General features: G+C 42.0%; 1 protein-coding gene across 2 annotated transcripts in view; it reads left to right on the forward strand.

Moving 5' to 3' along the window:
* Nucleotides 1-21,205, forward strand: part of ANK3 (ankyrin 3) — a 387,324-nt gene that overhangs the window by 172,385 nt on the left and 193,734 nt on the right. For both annotated transcript variants that reach the window (XM_026651166.2, XM_026651165.1), the window contains 2 exons: nt 9,364-9,549; nt 11,353-11,451. In XM_026651166.2, the coding sequence (XP_026506951.1) occupies nt 9,364-9,549; nt 11,353-11,451 (285 nt within the window). The remainder of the gene's footprint in view (nt 1-9,363; nt 9,550-11,352; nt 11,452-21,205) is intronic.

Below are 21,205 nucleotides of genomic sequence, written 5' to 3' on the forward strand. Positions count from 1 at the left end.
ATATGTCTATTTTCTTTTGTCACTTATATTGTTACATTCTTTGGTACCAAATTATCACCACATAACAAATGTTAATCAAAAATAAAACCTTTAAACTGTTTTGGTTTTATCTTAAAAAAACTGACAGAGACAACTGTTTGCTTTCACTTTTGTTGTTAATGTTAAAGTGTAGCTCCTACTTCCAGAACAGATGACATACAGATAGTTACTTGTAATTGCAGATTATGGGTCACATCTTCAGATGGCACATGGTGGAAATGCATGCTTGTCCATGGTAATAATCTCAATCATAGTTTACTTGTCAGTATTACACTAATCACTTTTTCTTCAAGTGCTGGTCCCTATGTGTATTCCACTGAGGGTACGCATGCGCTCCATGTGCCCAGAGCCAGAGAATTTGAAAGCAGTGTCTGTTGGTTCTCAATGTGCCTTGGCTCTCCTTGTGCCTCTAACCGAGGAGATAAAGGGTGGGGCGGACTGACCACCTCTTCAGTTCCTTCTCACTGCTGCATGGTCTGGGCTGGAACCTCCAGTGTCTGAAGGTTCAGCTTGTTTATCTGTGGCAAATATATTTAGATATCTGTAAACAGTTTTTATATTCTAGATTTTTTTTTAAGTTTTTATCTGTTAGTTTTACTGTTACATAGTTAGTCTCCCCAACCTGGAGAGCACCCCCAACCACTGTACCCAGTTTGGGTAATGAACTATGCCCAAGATTCCAGGCTTCAAAATTTTGCTTCCTGCCTGCAATCTTTCTCGGTCAGTGATGACCACCAACGCTGTTTGTACTACCTCAAGGAAGCCCACATTGCAGCAAGGTGCACCATCTGCTGTTTGTTCTCCAGTTGTACCCGGGAAGGGTGGGAACTTTACCTTAGGAAGTACCTGATGGAAAAGGCCATGAGGCCTCAATCAGACCCAGGCAGGGGCACCTGCCTCTGCCCTGTACACCAATCTGACTCAGCAAGGAACGTGCATCCTGCCTCAACGTCTGAATCAGGAGTGAAGGAGCCTGGCCCCCACAGATTCCTTGGTGGGGTCTCGTTGGGAGAGCAGGGAGCATTCTCATAAACATAAAGCTGTCTTCCTCCAAATGCACTTTGAAGAAGTCTTTTCCAGCCATGCCTAAACCAGGCACTAGCTCAGCCCAAGAGAACTTAATACATCCTAAGTCTCAGAGGCATAATAAGAAAGCTCAGAAGTCTACTGCTCCATTGACTCTGGTTCGTGATCTGGGGGTACTGGTGGTTCCAGTACCTCCCAAGCACAAACCCTGGCACCAACGACAACCTGTCACCAAGAGCATCAGTTACCCACAGTTCTATCTTTGTCTTCAATGGCTGTGACTCAGACTGTCTCTACTGCGGCTCTGGTGGTTCGGGCACACTGGACCTCTCTCACTCCAGGAAGAGCCAGGACCTATGCTCCTCCTGAGGACATCTTCACTCTCCCAGACCCAGAGTCTCCCATTCCTTCAGGTCCCTTCCTTTTGAGAAAGGTTCTGACTCCATCAGGGGAGCTGGCCTTTGGAAGGAATTTGTTTCCCATTCCATCTTTGGGCTATGATTTCCCTCCAGTGCCATTGTCGGTACTGCCGTTGGAACCAGAATCAGCTTTCTCCTCTTCGGGAGATTCTGAACTGCCCAGTGAACCATTATCCCCTCCTCCTCCAAGACACACCTTCCTGGTCAGAAGACCTGAGCCAACTTGGGACCAACCTTCACCTCATCCACTTTGGAACTGTTAGCACTCCATACCGAGGGGACCACTGCAATCCCAGTTCAATCCATCTTATTATCTGTACTATTGTCCATGCTGGGGCCCATGGGACCAGTACTATCCCATAGAGTTAGTCTGGTTTGCTAGGGAGTCTCCCCCTTTGTCCCCTTTGAGGTGACAACTGGCACAGTTCCCAGATCCTACCGAGGAGGAGGAGGACAAGGAGTATACATCGGACCTGTGGGTTTGACCAGGTCTGACGGGATTGCTGTCTTCATCACCAGATGAGGCAGTGACTCCCAGGTCTCCATCCCCCCCTTGATGACTATAAGCAATTCCAGGAACAACTTCGCAGAATTGCAGGGAAGCTTCAGATTCTTCTTGATGAGGTTTACGAACCTAAACACAAGCTCCTGAACATCCTTCAGTACTCCGGATCCAGTAGAATTGAGCTCCCGGTTAACAAAGCCATCCTGGAACCCACTGGGATGGTCTGGCATACCCTAGCTACCTGTGCTCCTACCCTTAAAAGGACAGAGAAACAGCATTATGTTCCAACCAAGAGGGCAGAATGGTGGTCTAAGCTGCCGCAAAGAGATCTAGGCAGAAACACAGCAATCTACCTTGGTTAATAAAGATGGCAAGCATCTCGACTTGTTGGGAAGGAACATCTTTTCTTTTCCCAGCTTCCAGTTCAGGATAGCCAATTACCAAGCACCACTGGCTAAGTACAAGTCCCTGAGCTATTCTAAATTTGTGGACTTTATTGACCATCTCTCCCACAGCAGGACATAGCTCATTTCCAGGCTCTCATTGTTGCCAGGACTGCTTTCCAATCAGCAGTAGATGCGGTTGATACACCTTCCAGGGCAATGGCTACTGCAGTGGTGATTTGCTGGGAGTCGTGGCTCCATGCTTCAGGGTTTCCCAGGGAGGTCCTTCCCTTTGATGAGAAAAATCTGTTTAATCAGAAGATAGATGAGTCCTTACACACTTTAAAGGACTCCAGGGCCACCCTCCACTCACTGGGAATATATATATCTGCCCCAAAGAGAAAATTCCACCGACAATAATGCAAACATAGACTGATTGCTCAAAAGTTCTTCCACCAGAGACCTTATGAGCCACTGTATAAGAGGCAGAGAGCTCAAAAGGCCCACTTTCCCACACCTTCTGCAGCGAGTTCCTCATGCCAATACCAGAGCTCAGCTGAACATTATTTTTGATGGGAGCTTGAAAGCAGCGAACCACTGACTGCAACAGCTCATGACTCCCATGCACCATTTGGGGATCATCTGTCACTCTTTATCTACATCTGGAGTGCAATAAGAACAGACAAATGAGTGCTCAGTGTCATCCATTCTGTCTATGTGATAGAGTTTGCATTCGTATCCCCTCCAAAACCCCTTTACCCACCCCCTCTACACAGCCACTCTCATGAGATCATTGTCAAATAAGAAATGCAATCTCTCTTACACTGGGGAGCAATACTGCAGGTTCCTGTTCAGTATCAAGGGAAGGGTTTTACTCAACACATTTCCTAATCCCCAAAAAGAAAGGTGGTTGGAGAGTCATTCTGAACCTCTGCTATCTCAAAATCTTTATTTGCAAACTCAAGATTCGTATGGTCACATTGGCATCTATAATTCCATCCCTGGAAAAAGATGTGCTTTACAGCTCTCAACATGAAGGATGTCTACTTTCATGTGGATATTTATCTCACTCACTGATGCTTTCTAAGATTCATTGTTGGCTCTGACCACTTTCAGGACAGAGTACTCCCTTTCGGCATTGCTGTCGCCCCCAGGGTCTTTACCAAGGTGTTCTCTGTCATAGCAGCCTATATCAGAGGCTGTGGTTTCATCTTCCCCTACCTCGAGGATTGGCTTCCTGTCATCAGGTTGCACCAAGATGCTCAGGCGTCAGCTTGGATAATGCTACAACTCATGTTCTCTGGGGGTCAGTGTAAACACCAAAAAATCCATTCTCACCCCTACACAGACTTTGCACTTCATTGGGGCAGCCTTAAATTCCATTATGACAAGGGGTTACTTGCTGAGAGAGCGGTTTCAGGCTATGAACTTATCATAACAAACCCCAGAGTGATTGTCAAGACCTCTCTCCCAGGCCATATGGCCTCATTCACTTACATCATGCTTTTTACAAGATTCCATCTTTGTTTCCTACAAGCATGGCTTCAAACTGTGCACTAGCCAAACTGACAGTCCATGAACACCATAGTGACAGTCCCACCAGAGTTGTATCATGGAGGAAGAATCCCTGTCAGGTTTGCATCGACTTCCCTTTCCTCCTCCTCTGCACCAGACAGGATGATCATTACTGATGCATCCCTGTTGTGTTGGGGGAGCTCACATGGACAACCATACAGCGCAAGGCACCTGAGCATCTTGAGAGCCCAGGATACACATTAATGTTCTAGAGTTATGAGCAGTTCAAAGGACTTGGAAAACCTTTCTCCCATTCATTCAAGGTCACCATGTCCTCGTAACATCAGACAACATTACAACCATCTTTTGCATCAACAAACAGGAGGAGTGAGATCCACCCCCATGTGTGGAGGCAGTCAGTCTATGGAACTGGTGCATCGGCTATCAGATTACCCGGTTGGCAGTCTACCTCCCAGGAAACCAGAATATGCTAGAGGACTCTCTCAGCAGATGCTTTACAGTTGATCATGAGTGGGAGCTTCATGACTCTGGTTAAAAAAAAAAAAAAAGTTTGCTTTTTGAGGGACCCCCATCAAGCAGCTGTTTGCCTCCCAAACAAATGGGAAGTACAACATACACTGTTCCAGAGGATCCCTGGGTCGCTACCACAGTGCAACACTCTATTCCTTCTGTGGTCAGCTCCTCTGAACTATGCCTTCCCTCCACTATCACGCCTATCTCGAGTATTGTGCACGATACCACAGGACAGGGCATAAGTTACTCCCATTGCCCCAGACAGTTTTGGTTCCCAAGCTGACTTCACATGTTGTCTTGGGCAGTTATTCCTGTGTTTCTCAATCTCCTGACTCAGGTGAATGACAAGATCAGGCATCCCAACCCATGACTGTTTCATCTCAAAGCCTGGTTTTTGGATGGGCATTGTCCTTAGAGCAATCATGTTGTGAAGCACCCTTTTTAAGGTAGGAAGGATTCCACTAGGAAATGTTACCTAGCTAAGTGTAAACATTTCTCTTATCTGGGCGCATCAACGACCTCCACTGAGCGGTTAATCAGTGCTTAGCATCTGCCTTCACAGGACTACTTGATCTTCACACACCCTCTGACTAGCAGACTCTGCAAAGACCTAATCACAACCTTTCCACCTATTAAAGAAAATCCTACTCCTCAATGGGACTTGAACCTTGTTCTCTCAGTACTCACTAAGCCTCTTTTTGAACCATTAGCTTCTTGCTCCACGTCTCTCCTATCCGTGAAGGTCACATTCCTGGTAACCATCACCTCAGCAAAGAGGGTTGGTGAGCTTGGGCATTGATGGTGAATCCTCCTGATATTCCATAAGGACAAGGTTTCATTATGTTTAGATTCTAAATTCACCCCCAAAGCAGTCTCTGAATCAGTCTATCCACTTATCTGCGTTCATCACAACCTCATGCATCCTCAGAAGAAAGGAGGCTCATTCCCTCGATGTTCAGTGGGCCGTAGCCTTTTATCTGCAGAGAACGAAAACAATCAGGAAATCCCCTAGAATATTTTTCACAATTGTGGAAGGGGTCAGGCTATATCCGCTCAAAGAATCTTGAAATGGGTCTCAGTCTGTATTTTGCTCTATCAGCTATCTAATCTTCCCCCTCCTTATGTGGGGAGAACTCATTCCACAGTAGTGCAAGCAACATCTCTGGTGCCTCTACTGGATATTCGTAAGGCAGCTACAGGGAGGTCGGGCCACACGTTTGCTAGACACTGTGCCTTGGTACAGGACCCCTCTGCTGATTCATCTTTTGGAACAGCAGCCCTTAGTCGATCTCTGCAATCTATGACCTCACACTTTCCTGCTATTTGAGTACTGCTTGCCAGTCACTGATAGTGGAATACACATAGGGACCAGCACTTGAAGATGAGAAACTTACTAATCTTATAGTAACTAGAGGTTCTTCCAAATGCTTAGTCCCTATTTGTATTCTACTACCCACCCTCCTCCTCCTCTGCTTCAGATCTTCTCTGACTTGCAGTGGAGAAGGAACTGGAGAGGCAGTTGGTCCACCCTGCCCTTTATCTCTGGTCAGAGGCATGAGGTAAGCCACGGTGCATGTGCAGACCAACGGAGACTGCTTTCAAAATTCTCCAGCTCTGGGCACATGGAGTGCATGTGTACCCATAGTGGAATACTGATAGGGGCCACACATCTCAAAGAACCTCCAGTTGCTATAAGGTAAGTAACTTTCTTATATACAGAACAGATGGGCCATTCCTTTGTAGATCTTCAGAAACTGAGGTTATAGGAAGCTGCTCAAATTGTGCCACCCCACCCCCCCTTCTATCCCCCTGTGTGCAGAAAGGAGAAAATATATTCTTAGTGACCTTTTTTTTAATTAGCACTTAGAAGCCACTAGAAATCGAAGGAACCATAAACTGCAGGGAAGGCCTGATCAGAGGAGTTTATGTTGCTAGAGAACCTGCTTTTTTTTGCAGGTGAATCAATTGGCTACTCACGTGGCTGACTATTGAAAACATTAGGTACTCCTCATTTTGACATATGTCACTCTTAGAAAACAATGCTCTCATCAAGACATTTGACATCTTATTCCACATTGCCTCTGATCACATGGGGCTTCTCTATTTTTCAGGGGCACTGTACTTACAGGAAAAAGACACAGGAATACAAACAATACAGATACTGGGGTGAAAAATATAATGTAAAGACAAAGGTTGCTTTTCTGTACCTGAATTTCTCACTGTAGAGTTAGGGAGCCCAACTAAATATACCATCACTTAACTGAAAATATTTAGTATGCGACTTACACAGAAATGAATCTAAAGGGGTTCTCAGATAAACCTCTAGCTGCACAATTTGCTTAGAAAATTTGCTATATGCATTAAACCTCATAATGTGCTATTAGGATACCTTGGGAGATCCCATGGATGTGTTCATACAGTAGCTCAAGTTCAAAATGGTAATATTTACTGTACAAGAAAGAAAAGTTATGAGCCATCACATCGAGGTTCTAGTTACCATGGTGATAGGCTAGAAATCTAGGTAGGTATGTATGTAAATAGATTGGTGTTGACATCACATACAGAAAAATGATGAGATTTCACCGTGGCCCGTCTGGGTCCCTCTCACCTTTTTTTTCATCTTCACTTACCCCTTTTCCTTTTCTCATTCCTTTCCCTTCAATCTGAACCATTTTCTCCTGCCTCAAAAAATAAAAAATAAATGAACAGGGCTCTCTGTTTTGTACTGACTACATCCCTCCTTACCAAGAGGTTTAAAAATGTGGAGTGATATAACTTTCTGTACTCCCCAGCCCCATTGCCCTCATGCCATTGCAAGCCATTGCCATTGACACTTAGTACATCTCAAATGTTATATTCTGTGTGCTTGCTGCCCCATCTTCTGAAGATGAATCCTGTCTGTATTTTTTAACCAATGTTCTCTTTGAGAAGTGCCAAAACTGAAGTAGCTAACTTGCCTGCCCATGGATATTACACATATGCTCGCTATTCAGAGAGCATTACATTAGTGGGAGGGGCCATTTTTCTACCTTGGCTAGCTCTCCAGATTTTAATGGGTGATCTCAAAACCTTATCTAGAACATATCCAAAACTCTTATGTTTTGCAAATGAGCTGGAAATTTTTCAAGATTCCTGGTATTGCTCAAGTCAGAAATACCCTAAATTGCCTTCCTTTTGACATTGTGGTCCTTGTACTTTCCGATCCAAGAAGTGATTGATGGAAAGCATTTAAAAAAAAAATCCCCATCGTTAGCATAGTGTCTTCAATCACAGAAATGTTTAGTTTGGTTAAATTTGTATGTAGAGATTAAGGGAACTTCTTGGGTTTTTTTAATTCATTGGGCTGTCCACAATCACAGATTCTGCTAATATGCATTGTCAGACAGTGAAATGCGATCCCAGAAATTGCCACGTTTATTCCAGTGTATTTTTTCAATAAAAGGTTTTGTCATCAAAAAATTGGGTTTTGACAAAGGAATTTTTTTGAATTATTTAATGTAAAACAATTAAATAAGAAATTTTAGTGTAAAACAGTTTTGGGTATTTTCCATTTTTTTATTTCAGAATTGTAGGGAAGTGCCTGTTTTCTCTCATTTTTTTACTCGTCTCCCTTTTTCTATTGTAAAAGGGGGTGGGGGCTTATGTGGTTTTTTGGTGAAAAAAATGAGAAAAAGTAAGAATTTCACTTTTAAGCATTAGTGTTAAGAATGTTACTTTTGTTTCTAAAAAGTTAACATTTTTTCTCATTTAACACAAAATAACACTAACTTTTTTTAAAGTGGGGGGGAAAAAGCAGAAGAAAGTGTTTCCACTACCATCACCACTTTTTCTCACTTTTTTACATACTTTTTTACACTTGTTTACACATTCTCTCTCTTTCTCGCTCTCTCTCCCCCCACTTCCTCTCCCCTAAATTTTTCAGTGGGGGGAATGAAAGAGAGATTTTTTTCCATCAAAATGTAGCAAAAAAATGTTGAAATGCAAAATTTTGAAATTTTCATTAAAAAATTCAGATAAAAAAACCTAAATCTTTTTTGGAAAGTTTTCATAGAAGATGAACAGTTTCTGCCCACTTAGTTTTGGGAGTGTCAGCATCAAGATGGTGCTCTCTACTGGCTAAAAGTTTTGTTTGTTTGGTAAAATATCCAAATCATTTACAAGCATCTAATATTCTCATCTTTCTGCATTTAGAGGTACCCACTGTAAGGTTTGTTAAGCCATTGTCTTAATTCTGTTTTTCACCTCTCAAATTCTTCCATTTACCCCATTTTCTTGGTCTACTATTTCTTCTGGTGTTAAAATAACTCCTCTACGGTTGATGAAAGGATGAAATGTTACTTAAGAATTAATGTTCATGAATGGGCAGATGAACTTTGTAGCTGGAATGAAATAATTTACATAGTTGAAGACTTTTTAAATTCCTAGCAAGTTTCAGTGGATTTTAAATTCCCCATATTTCAAAAATTAATGCAGTGTATAGAGATGAGCTTAATTTATTCAGAAAAAAATATAATTTATTTCAAACAGCTCTTTAGGGAAGGAAGATACATTGCTACAGGACATAATTAACATTTATAATTCAACATAATTTCAGTTTTTATAATTGTATATACTTCCGTGTTGGTTTTTTTAGTAACTTGTCTTGTTATTCTTTCAAGCCTCATACAGTTATTTGTCGTCTCCTTTTATGTTTGTATACAGCCAGTCCTAAGTCACAGATTAATTGAAACTCTTAGGGCCTGATTCACTAATACTTTACTCCAGTTTTATGGCCTCGTATCTCTGTTACACTCAGTTTGAGTAGACGGGACTCCACATAACAACACTTTACACATTACCTCCGATTTTGAGTTTTATTATTTTTGATATGAATGTTACCAGTTTGATTTTTGTTCTGGTAGTCTTTGAATATCTTTCAAGTGTCATTATTATTTGTTTACAGGATGGTTTCACACCTTTGGCAGTAGCCTTGCAACAAGGCCATGACCAGGTGGTTTCACTGTTGCTTGAAAATGATACAAAGGGAAAAGTCCGTCTTCCTGCTCTCCACATTGCTGCCCGCAAGGATGACACAAAGGCTGCTGCTCTGTTGCTGCAGAATGACCATAATGCAGATGTGGAGTCAAAGGTTAGTTGTAAAAAGAAATAGGCTGAGACAGGCCCAAAGCTATGTACTAACTACATGGCTTATACCAGGCGACAAGTTCCTTTAAGAAAGTGTTTGCTTCAAGGAATTACATTTGTCCCCCCTCTATTTCACATTATAAGTAATACAGTTTCGTTTGTATTTTTTTCTCCTCTGTTTAAAATCAGGGTTAATATCGTGAGTAGAGATCATGTAAACAGAAAAAAAAAAAAAAAAAAACCCCAAGGAAAATACTATTCAAATGATTGGTTGCATTTTAAATGAAGGCTAGTATCAGTAGTGTGCAGTAGAGAACATGTAATTAATAAAATAATCATATGATTAAAATTGTGTGTAATCCTATTACTTTAAAACCTCTTAGAGAAGTGTAACAATTAACATTTAAAATAGATGATCATTCAGTTTCCATCTGGTCTAGCTTCCTTTCTGTGCCGATTGTGCTTTCACCATAGCTTCCCTGCCAGACAGCTATCATGAAGCTTTTCGCATCCATGTCAGCGGTGGTCAACTAACCGTTCATTTTTTCCCCTCTTTGCTTCCCAATGTGTTAACCTAGATGCTGGTGAATAGAACAACGGAGGTATATATAAATATATATATGCATCATCACTCTTTCATAACTTAGTGCTGCTGCATCATTTCTTTCTCCTCCGCTCTGCATTGCCTTTTATAGGATAGATACCTGCTTTAGACTAAACAAAGTAGCATGTTCTAGAGAAGACTGTAGTTTAGTTACCAGGGCTTTCTGCAGCTAAAACTAGGGTTCTAAAAGTAGGAATAAGCATTCTTTGGAACTAATTACCATAATAAAAGAGTCACATTGCATAAAATGAAGGTTTCTGAAGTTCTAATACTGTAGATGTTTATCATCTGTGTGAAGAGCTGCAGATAACCCTGTCACATTTTGCATCCAGGACTGATTCTTTAGGCTTCTGCATGACACTTACCCTTGATGGTGTCAGCAAATAAAATGATCTTAGAGTGGTACTAAATCTGCAAAACTCTTAAGGTGAGGCAGTGAAAGCTAGCATGGCTAAAAGGCTTGCTAACAGTTTAGAAATGCATCTAGTTCCCATAAGGTTTCATACTTTGGGGGACTGATTGAATTGCTGCATGTTTTAGCATTTTTTTAAAAGGAAGTAAAATTACATAAATATGTAAAAAAAAAAATAATTGCTGAAGTGATGTTATCAACTAGGCATTTTCTAATTAGGCTGACAATTTGTGGTGTCTTAACGTAACCCAGTGTGATTGCCCACAGTGGGAGAGTGATCTTTATAGTACTAACCCTTGAAGAAAAAAAAAAGCCACATTAATCATTTAAAATGGTCTTTGATGTTGTTTTAATTAGCATTTCCTTTGAATTTATAAAATCTAGTTAGCAAGTATCATGAAGTGACTTGCTTCTGAACTTCTGCAAAGAATCACTAAGAACAATTTTACTTGCAAGGCTAAAATAATATAGATAACAAGTAGATATTTCTGGTTAGAAATTAATTTCTCCTCTTAAAAGAAGGATATTTTTTTTAATTCAAATGTCTTCTAATGTTTATCTGGAATAACTAAAAGTCTTATCCTAGTCCTGTTCTTGTAGAATAATTGTTATTTTTTCCCTCTTTTGCTTAGTAATATGATTTCATGTAACCTGCCAGTGAGTGAATACTAGGATAGAATGGAATATTAACTTGCATATTCTGCTTGCTAGTTTTTGTCAGTCCTGTCACACAAATATTGCAGGAACAAGAAGACATTAAAAATATTATTAAATTTCTTTTTTTCCCCCAGAGTGGTTTTACTCCGCTCCACATAGCGGCTCACTATGGAAATATTAATGTCGCTACATTGCTATTAAATCGGAGTGCTGCTGTGGACTTCACTGCAAGGGTAAGAGTAAATCTCACAGCTATGTTCAATTTGTATAAGAAACTTTTTGAAACATTCCCATTCAGAGATAGGGACACATGCATTATTCTTACCATGGCTGTAGACTCTGTTGACCAACTGTTTTGATATAATTGTAAGTCTCAGTATTGGTGTAGGAAAGATAGGAAGTATGGCAAGAGACCACCCTGGATTAACCAGAAGATCTTCAATGATCTGAAACTCAAAAAAGAGTTCTACAAAAAGTGGAAACTAGGTCAAATGATGACCTATAAATAAACAACACAGGGATGTAGGGACAAAATTAGAAAGACCAAGGGACAAACAAGATAAAACTAGCTAAGGACATCAAGGCTAACAAGAAAACATTTTATAAATACATTAGAAGCAAGAGGAAGACCAAGCACAGTGTATGTCCATTACTAAATGCGGATGGAAAGACAATAACAGAAAACGCAGCAATGGCCAAAGTGTTAAATGCCTTTTTTGTTTCAGTTTTCTCCAAAAAAGCAGTGATTGGATAACTAGCATAGTGAACATCAATGTAAATGGGATAGCATCTGAGGCTAAAGCCAGGAAAGAACAAGTTAAGAATTACTTAGACAAGTTAAATGTCTTGAAGTCAGCAGAGCCTGACTTAAGGAACTGACTGAAGATATGTCTAAGCCATTAGCGATTATCTTGAGAATTTGGGGAGGATGGGAGGGATCCTAGAGGACTGGGAAAGGGCAAATATATAGTACCTATCTCTAAAAGGGGGAATGATGACCACCTAGGGAATCATAGACTAGTCAGCTTAACTTTGGTACCCGGTAAGATAATGGAGCAAATAATCTAACTATCAATTTGTAAGCACGTAGAAGATAATAAGGTGATAAGGTGACAAATCATGTCAAACCAGCCTACTATTTTCCTTTGACAGGGTAACGAGCATTGTGAATGGGGAGCATCAGTCAATGTGATATATCTCGACTTTAGTAAGGCTTTTGTTACTGTCTCACATGACCTTGTCATAAACAAACTAGGGAAATATAGCTTAGATGAACCTACTATAAGGTGGATGCACAACTGGTTCGAAAAACATACTCTGAGAGTAATTAATTATCAATGGTTCACAGTCAAGCTGGAAGGGCATATTGAGTGGGATCCTGTAGAGACCTCTCCTGAGTCCAGTACTATTCAATATCTTCATAAATTATTTGGATAACGGTGTAGAAAATAAACTTTTGAAGTGTGAGGATGATACCAACCTGGGAGGGGTTGCAAGTACTTTGGAGGACTGGATTAAAATTCAAAATGTTCATGACAAAATTGAGAAATGGTATGAATTAAATAGAATGAAATCTAATCAGGACAAATGCAAAGTACTACAATTAGGAATTGCTCAAATACAAAATGGGAAATGACTGCCTAGGAAGTAGTACTGCAGAAAAGGATCTGGGGGTTATAGTGGATCACAAACTAAATATGAGTCAACAGTGTAATACTGTTGCAAAAAAAGCAAACCTCATTCTAGTATGTATTAGCAGGAGTGTTTTAAGCAAGACACAAGAAATAATTCTGCCACTCTACTCAGCACTGATAAGGCCTCAACTGGAGTACTGCATCCAGTTCTGGTGGCCATTAGGCTGCCCCTATTGACAATGGCTGCCATCTCCAGTTGTTTCTAATGAACTTGAAACAAGGATGCCCTTAGTGAATATGACAGTTGCATCTTCACTTTGTGTGAGAGAGATCCAGCCAGCACTCGATAAAGGATAGGGAAATTTGGAGGGGTAGGAAATAAGACTAGATGTTTGGGAAATGTAAAGAAAGCTAGGAAGGAGTCTTGTGGCAAGAGAAACTCTAGACACAGAGGAATATGAGCGAGATTGGCTCAGAGAAATGTAGGTGGGTCAAGAAAATGTAGCATGGAAGGGAGGGAGAATACAGGGGCAATAGAATGTGAATGGCAAGCAGGGACACAAAGGAATGTGTGTGGGAAGGGAATGAGACTGCAGGAACAGTATAATATGGAGGGTAAGGAGGGAGAATGCAATGGGCAGGAGACTTAAGCATAAGGGACAAAAAATGCAGAGGAAGCAGGAAATTGAGAGAATGATAGTGGGTGAGGAGGCATGGGCAGGAGACTTTTTAATTTTTATTTTTTTATTTTAGTCTTCTGTCATTTACATCAGGATGATTTACTCTTTACAACCAAAAATACTGTATTACCACTTTGAATGTGTGCACCATGGGGCATAGAGTAGTAGATAAAAAGTGTAATATTGTTCTGAGTAGAAATTTCCTTTTAGTTTGATAGGCTGTAAATCTGAAACACATCAATTACCATATTATTAAGTAACACAGATTTTTTTTTTTGGCAAAAGATTTATTTTATTTTTCATTGGTTTACATTATTTATTATAATTGTGTTTATTTAAAAATAGTTATTTTCTGCCCTAAAGGACTTAACAGAAAGTCAAAAACTGAACACTGAACACTTTAAGATTCTTGGCTTGTACCTCCCTATGTTGCTTGCACATATCTCCCATCATTATCATTAGAAGTTTTTGGGGAGGGTGACAAGACATGAATGGAGGGTTTGAATAGAGTACAGTACTTTCTAATTATGGTTTGAGACATCCTTTGATCCATAAGCTATTAGTAGGTATTGAGGTGAAAAGGGTTCACTCAGGTTCTGTTGTTGGCTACAGTGTGTTCACTACAATATTGTTCAACATTTTACTACATAATTTAAGTTCAATAAGCTGAATGACACTATGTTAGGGCCTGATCCAATGCCTCTTGAAATCAGTGGATGAACTCCCAAGGGGTATTGAGTCAAGCTCTTAGTGCAATATTAAATGTGAAAGGTCAACTCTAACACAGGTCATGAATGAACTCAGTAGTCTCTGGCACAACCTAATGACTGTTTTCCACATCACTAGAACATTCCATCATTAACAGTAATTTACAATATCGGCTTAGGAGAGGCCCAAGATTGGAAAACAGGATGTTCACAGGCTAAGATTAAGATGTGTTTGCAAAGGTTTCTTGGAAGCCTGCAAGCTGCTAACCATTTTATCCATGGCTTTCACTAGTAATATTGGTCTCTTATTTTCATGACCACTAAATTTACTAAAATTAACTGCAGTATTAGGAAATTTAAAGCTTTCGTGAAGCTGAGTCTCAAATATTTGACAAGTGCTAATTAAAGGGGCAAGGGAAGGAGGGGCCTGAGGTCAACCCTATCCTACTTCAGAAACCAGGGGAGGGATTAGTGTTACTAACCAGTCTCATACAAGGCCTAATATATTAAAATAATCATAGATCTTATGCCTCAGCAACTCAGTTTTGGATTAGGGACACTGATCAAGGAACAGATCAAAAGCAGTAAGAAAAAACCCCTCAGTCTTCTGAAGTTCCATGTTCTCCCCCATCAGCTGTTGTCATGAGCACAAAAGCAAGCACGCTGTTCAATTAACTGAAGAAGTGCTGACACACGGATGTCTGCCTGGAAGAACAGTCGGGCTGACTGGGTGACTCAGAGCCCTGAACTGCTTCTTGTGCTTATGAAGCTGGGAAGGAGCATCAGCAGGACACATCTCTAATCACTTTTTTGTGGTTGGTGTCTGGCTGTAAAATCTAGAAAACTTGGCAGTGACAGAAGCAATCATAGAGTAAATAACAGTGTAGAGCTGAGTTTGCTTTTTTGTACTTTCCATACTGCGGGTAGTGAAAATGCTTTACAGAGAGATGAGGCAGGTACTGGTACAGCAGTGAATTTATAGACAAATGAAGCAACCGTTACATGCGAAGAATACTTTACAGACCTGAGCACTAGGCAATAGTAGCCCTAGCTTGATACTCTGCCTACTACGCAGCCAGACTTCAAGGGGTGACAAAAATGACTTGTACGCACTAGTTGCCTCACTGTTACCTGGGCAATGGGCACCTTTTATTGTTATTTTTATTCAAATAGCACCCATAATATTCTGGGTGCCACACATACAGGAATAAAAGACCCAATCTTGAAGATCTTAGGCTAAGAAGACAAGCAACATACTAAGGGTGTGGGAGAGGGGTGCAATCAAAATACATGCAAGCTTTTTTTATATATCATATGGAGATTTTCAAAGGCAGAAAGAGCAGTTAGACGCCCAATGAGAAGTGGGTGCCTAGATACCCTTTGTGCCTTTGAAAATCTGCCATTTTATATACTTCCTTTTAAAAATACATATGCATCAGTTATACTTGTCTGCCCTTCACCCGAGCCATAATTAGTAGTATCTTGTAGGCATTATGGAAGCAGAGAGTTTTGAAGAGGTATTTGGAGGACAGAAGGGGGTGACCTTATGAATCAATTCTCAGAGGTCATTTATGGACGGGGGCAGTGCGACAGAAGGTGCAGAGACAGATGTGGGAGAAGTGGCTAAATGGGCAGTCAAGGGTAGCTAATATATTTTGTGGCAAGGAAGTGGGAAAAGACTGGACAAAGAAGGGTGGGGGAGAGCTATGAAGGGCCTGGAGGGTGAGGGCAAGAAGCTTGAATCTGAGGTGGTATAAAAGGGAGTGGAGGTCTTTAGGAAGGGGGAGGACTTGGCTAAAATAATGGGCAAGAAAGAGGATTTTAGCAGTGGTGTGTTTAATGGGTTGAAGGAAGGCAACGTGCGTGTTAGGGAGGTCAGAGAAGAGAAAGTTGCAAAAATGATGATGGGAGAAGATAAGGGCCTTACAAGAGTTTTTGTTGTGTGCATAGAAGGCTAACACCTCTGTGCCTATAGCAGTGTTGCTGTACTGTCAGTAGCAGTGTCCCTTGTGAAGCAAGGCAGCAGCTGCTGTCCTCACCCCTTGCCAGCCAACACCTTCCTGCCTCTCAGCTATGCTTCCCACTTTTCTCTGCACTTAAGAAGAATAGGCATAGATCCAGGGCCTCTTATAGGTGTTATAATCCCTGCAAATCTGGGCACCTGTTGGCTCTGAGTGGGCCCTTGAAATTGAGAATTGGACCCGAATCTGCTTCAGTTCCAGACTCTTTAAATCTGATGGTTGATGAGGTGTGACTTTGGACCCTGAGCTCCAGCAACTCCCTCATATCTATGTGTTGCCTCAGTCCTGACTGGGGCTCAGGGAGATGGAATTCCATCGGCCACTCTGGGCCAGTGGGAGATTTTCTCCAGTACTGTCCAGTACAATCAGTCCCATATCTCATCTGATTCCTTCTGCCCGTTGCAGAGGCTCAGATGTGGGGGTCTCCATACATAGTCTCAATTTAAACTGAGATAGTACCAGGGGCTCATTTTGGCAATTCTCAGATCCATGCCAATCTGAGATTAGAAGGGCCCATTCTAGATCTTTTGGCACCTCAGATACAAGCTCCCTGGATCACTCTGGGGAGGTATAGTCTTAAGATCTTCAGTAATATCACCAGAAGCTTCTAAGCCTTATGGACATCATGCTCTTTGGCCCATGAAACAACAGCCATCATATGTCCATCCATCTAAGGGCCATTACAAATAAGATATTTGCACACAAGTGCACTGTACTTCACTACTGAGTCCACATCTCCTCAGCCTGCTTTCTTTCAGCGTTTAACTGAGAAGATAATCTTGTGCTGTCTAAAGAAGAGGAAGAGAACATAGAATATCTTTGAGGGACTCAGAAGTCATCCTCCTTCTTTCTCTTGGCTAGTTGAACATGTGATAGCAATCTCTAGTTCTCTTCCTGATGATTGTAAACAATTCCCAAGACCCATTATCTCATTTGGCAGTGGTCTTTGATGTTCCAATTTGGTAGTGAAACAGAAGTAAAGAATTTGAAGAACCAGCAAAAGACCTGTGGTTCATGTCTGCTTCAGTCCTTCTGTGTGGCTAAGAGAAATGATTATCTTTGTCAAATGCTACATCAGTACAGATTCTTTTTTTTTTCCCAGAAGCCTATTCATCAGCCACTCTGGACCTTTGAAATGCCTGTTTTCAAACACCAGTGTCCAGCTAGAGGTTTTTATAGCTGATGTATGCTTCTCAGCCTCCTAAGCCATCTATCTGATGATTAATATGGTGAAATGAAATATATCAAGATGGAGGGCTGGGATGTCTCCAGGCATTCCCGTCAAGTGTATCCTACAGCATGCTGGATACCATGACCAAATGTGTGGTAAAACACATTCTCCACTGCTGCTGATGGTTTTGGAGCTCTGGCCCATCACAAAGGGTTCATGCCAGGTGTTTGACCTGCTTTTGAACGAAACTGGACTTTTTAAGCCTGAGGACAGATGGGAGTCTCGAGAGAGTCAAGGAGACCACATAACTGCACCATTCTCTTACCTTCTTTAGTCTTTCTTCGGGAAATTTCCTTCAGACAACTGCCTACTCACATTAGGGCAGTCCTTGAGACATCAGGCACCTCAGAAAGGCCTCTCTGGACATCCACAATAAGTGAAACTTCACAGGTGTTGCAAACAATGAGAGAGACCAGTTCCTCTCAATTCTGGCTCCACCTGTAGCATCCAATACCAGGCAACTGTTTTGCTTGAAAATTTGAGAGCCCCGCACCATACTGGATATAGAATGGAAGGACTATTCCATTCAGTTCCTCTCCATGCCTCCTCCTTTTGCTCCTTTCCCATCCTTTTCAGGGAGAGCTGGGTTTTTATTCCCAGTGCTTCCTAGTCTTAAAGACACAAGGAGATTTCCATGCCGTATTAGACTAAAGAAAGCTAATATTAACTCTTTAGGGCAGGGACTGTGCGCCTTCTTTTATGTTTGTAGAGCACATAGTCCACCTAGATTAAAACTTTATATGGTGATACGGAGAGTCATTATCTGTTATGCCGCTATTGGAGACCTGGTGATAGTGGTGCTCTAACTAAGAGATCAAGTAGTTCATGTTTTCCTGGGTTTCCTGTCTCATCGTGGCTTCCAGTCCATGTTCTTCTTTCCTGGATATAATCTGGCTATTGTTCAGGAGTCTGGGCCTCAGGTTCAACCAGGAAATGTCCACCTTCAACCCAATGCAGAAAATGACTTGATGAGAGGCTTTCATATACCAATAGAAAAGTTCCTGGACTAGCCCTTTAATAAGAGAGCTTTGCCCAATCTTTTCTGAGTTCCTGCATTCATTATTTATGACTTCATCATCCTGAGGATGAGGCCTTTGCAACCTCGTCCAATTTACAGGATGTAGCTCAGGAGGAGACAGCTTGCTAGCATTGCTGGCTGTGCCTCAACAAATTCTATAAGCTCTCATCTGTTTGGCAATGTCCTTTGAGGATTTCCATTCTGCCAACCATGTCAATATGTAGTGATAACCTGAGTAAAACCTGAACTGGGGAAATGTTCTAGACAGTTTTGACTCTTGTGACCTGTTGAAGCTCAGGGAATCCAGACATCACTGGAGCTTCAAGCCATACAGCAAATATTGAGAATTTTCCTTTCTTACATAAAAGGCTGAAGGCATCAGAGCCTGCCAGGCTGTGAAGCCCCAAAATATTACTTAACTGCCAAAGAGAGGAGGCTGGCTTGCTCCCTTCATATATGTAGCCAAGCAGTGGTGGAAGAACAGAATATGGGACCCTGTGCAGGTTTTTATCGTGGGCCCTCTCCCTCAAATTTTAATGAGTGTTCCATTTATTTATAGCACCAAACCTGGCAATTCAACTGTTCAGTACTTGATAACAATTCTCAAAATGTGAACGGCTGTGCAACATATAATACTGACATTTTCTCCTCTCCTATTTGAATCACATTTTGCAAGACTTTCATTCTGTAAACTCATGAACTATCTGCTGTAGGTCCATTTTTCTGGCCTGCTCCCAGGATCTCAGCCCTTGAGGGAGACCCCCTACTATTCCCTCCCAGCAGTCCCTGTCTCACCTGCCCCGTTCCTTACCTTAGCTCTCCCTGCTGTCTCAAGGCTTCCTTGGAGGAAGGGATTTAGGGTCCTCCCCTCTGTGCCCCACAGTTACTCCTCCTCCCCATCCCCTCCCTCTATGCTCCATATTCAGACCTGCTCTCCTTCCCCTCCTGGGGTACCCGGGAGACAGTTGCCATCGCAGCCTGGAGTGGGCAGGACTACACAGACCAGGTACCTCTGCCTGAGTGGTGGTGGCACAGGCTCCCCCTCCTGCACTGCTGCTCCCTGCCAGGCTGGACCAAAGGAACAGCCAAGCTTCCCCTTCCCCTGGCTCAAGGCTTCGTGGCAGTCCCTGGCCCTGAGAGGAGCTTCTGTGGATTCCATCATGTGGAGAGGGGCTTGGGGATGCCACAGTGCCCTCACCCATGTGAGAAGTGAACATTTAGGCCTGATTTCTGTCGGTATAGTTTCATCCATGGATCCCAGCTAGAACTTCCAGTGCTCCCTGGGGCCCCTAAGTTGCATGGGCCCCTGTGCACCTGCCCCGGTGTAGCCATGACAAGTTAACTTTGGCACTGCTTAATAGTTCATCAGATCTTTCACTTTTTGCCATTTGCTTGGCAGAGAGAAACTATCTTTTAGATTACCTGAATTTCAGTCATCAGAGCAAATATCAGTGGCACTTGAAAACTTTGTTGGTGAATGCAATATTCTGGAAAGGGAGCATCACAGGTTCTCAATCTGTTTGCCTCCAGGATGATACCAGATGTCCTTCGTACAATTATTGAGTGGCAGGCTAGTGACAGATGCATTCATCATGGAGTGGAGTGATGTGTACTTTCTAACTGATTCCTCTGTTTCCTGGAGTTACCAGAAAGGTGAAGCGTGGATTCATAGATACAACATAGGCTCTCCGGTTTTGATATTCAAATCTCTTAGTCAGTGCATCAGACCATCATTCTTCTTTTCATCATCTGTGGACTTTGTATGTCAGAAGCAGGGTCAGTCTTCATCCAGTCCCAGAACCACCACTCCTAGCAGCCTGAATCTTAGCACCCTGGTAGGTACACATCTTGAATACTTAGACAAACTGCGGCAAGTTTGCTTGGAGTAAAGGAAGACTTCTACAAGTAGGACACGTACTAAACTAGAGAGTCTTTGTCATATGGGCCGAATGCAGAGAGACATATTTTATAACTTCTTCAATTCTTTGTATTCTGGACAGTTTGCTCTCTTAAGAAAATTAGGACTTGCTCTGTTACTATTAACATTCACCTTCCATAGCAGTTTATCCATAGCAGTTTATCATTCTTTTACCCAAGGTCAATGAATTCATGTGAGTATGAAGAGTTTACTTAGGGGACTCATGTCACCACTCCACCTTTCTGGGTCTTACAAGACTCTTACTTTGAGTCCATGGGGAATGTTTCCTTTAGAACATCTCCCTTGAAGTGATATTCCTCATAGCTCTTTCATAACCTAGGAGGGTGAGTGAAATACAGCTATGTATAGTCCATCCTCCATTCCCAGACTTCCATTAGTATACAGTCATGTTGAGCCATCACCCTAAATTCTTCCCTGATGTACTCTCTGAAGTAGTCTTGTCTTAATCAGTAAGCCTCAATAAGCCTCCCTGTCTCCTTCCTGAAACATTAGAGTTTAGAAGGGGAAGGCAGGCTGCATAAGCTGGATATAAATAGGGTACACTAGGGGCAGGTCTACACTTACTTCCTGGTCCGGCCATAAGCAATCGATCTTCTGGGATCGATCCCGGAAGTGCTCGCCGTCGACGCCGGTACTCCAGCTCGGCGAGAGGAGTACGCGGCATCGACGGGGGAGCCTGCCTGCCACGTCTGGACCCGCGGTAAGTTCGAACTAAGGTACTTCGAATTCAGCTACGTTATTAACGTAGCTGAATTTG

This window comes from Terrapene carolina, unplaced genomic scaffold (genome assembly GCF_002925995.2).
Source record: "Terrapene carolina triunguis isolate 2854851 unplaced genomic scaffold, T_m_triunguis-2.0 Scaffold95, whole genome shotgun sequence".
Taxonomy (NCBI): domain Eukaryota; kingdom Metazoa; phylum Chordata; order Testudines; family Emydidae; genus Terrapene; species Terrapene triunguis.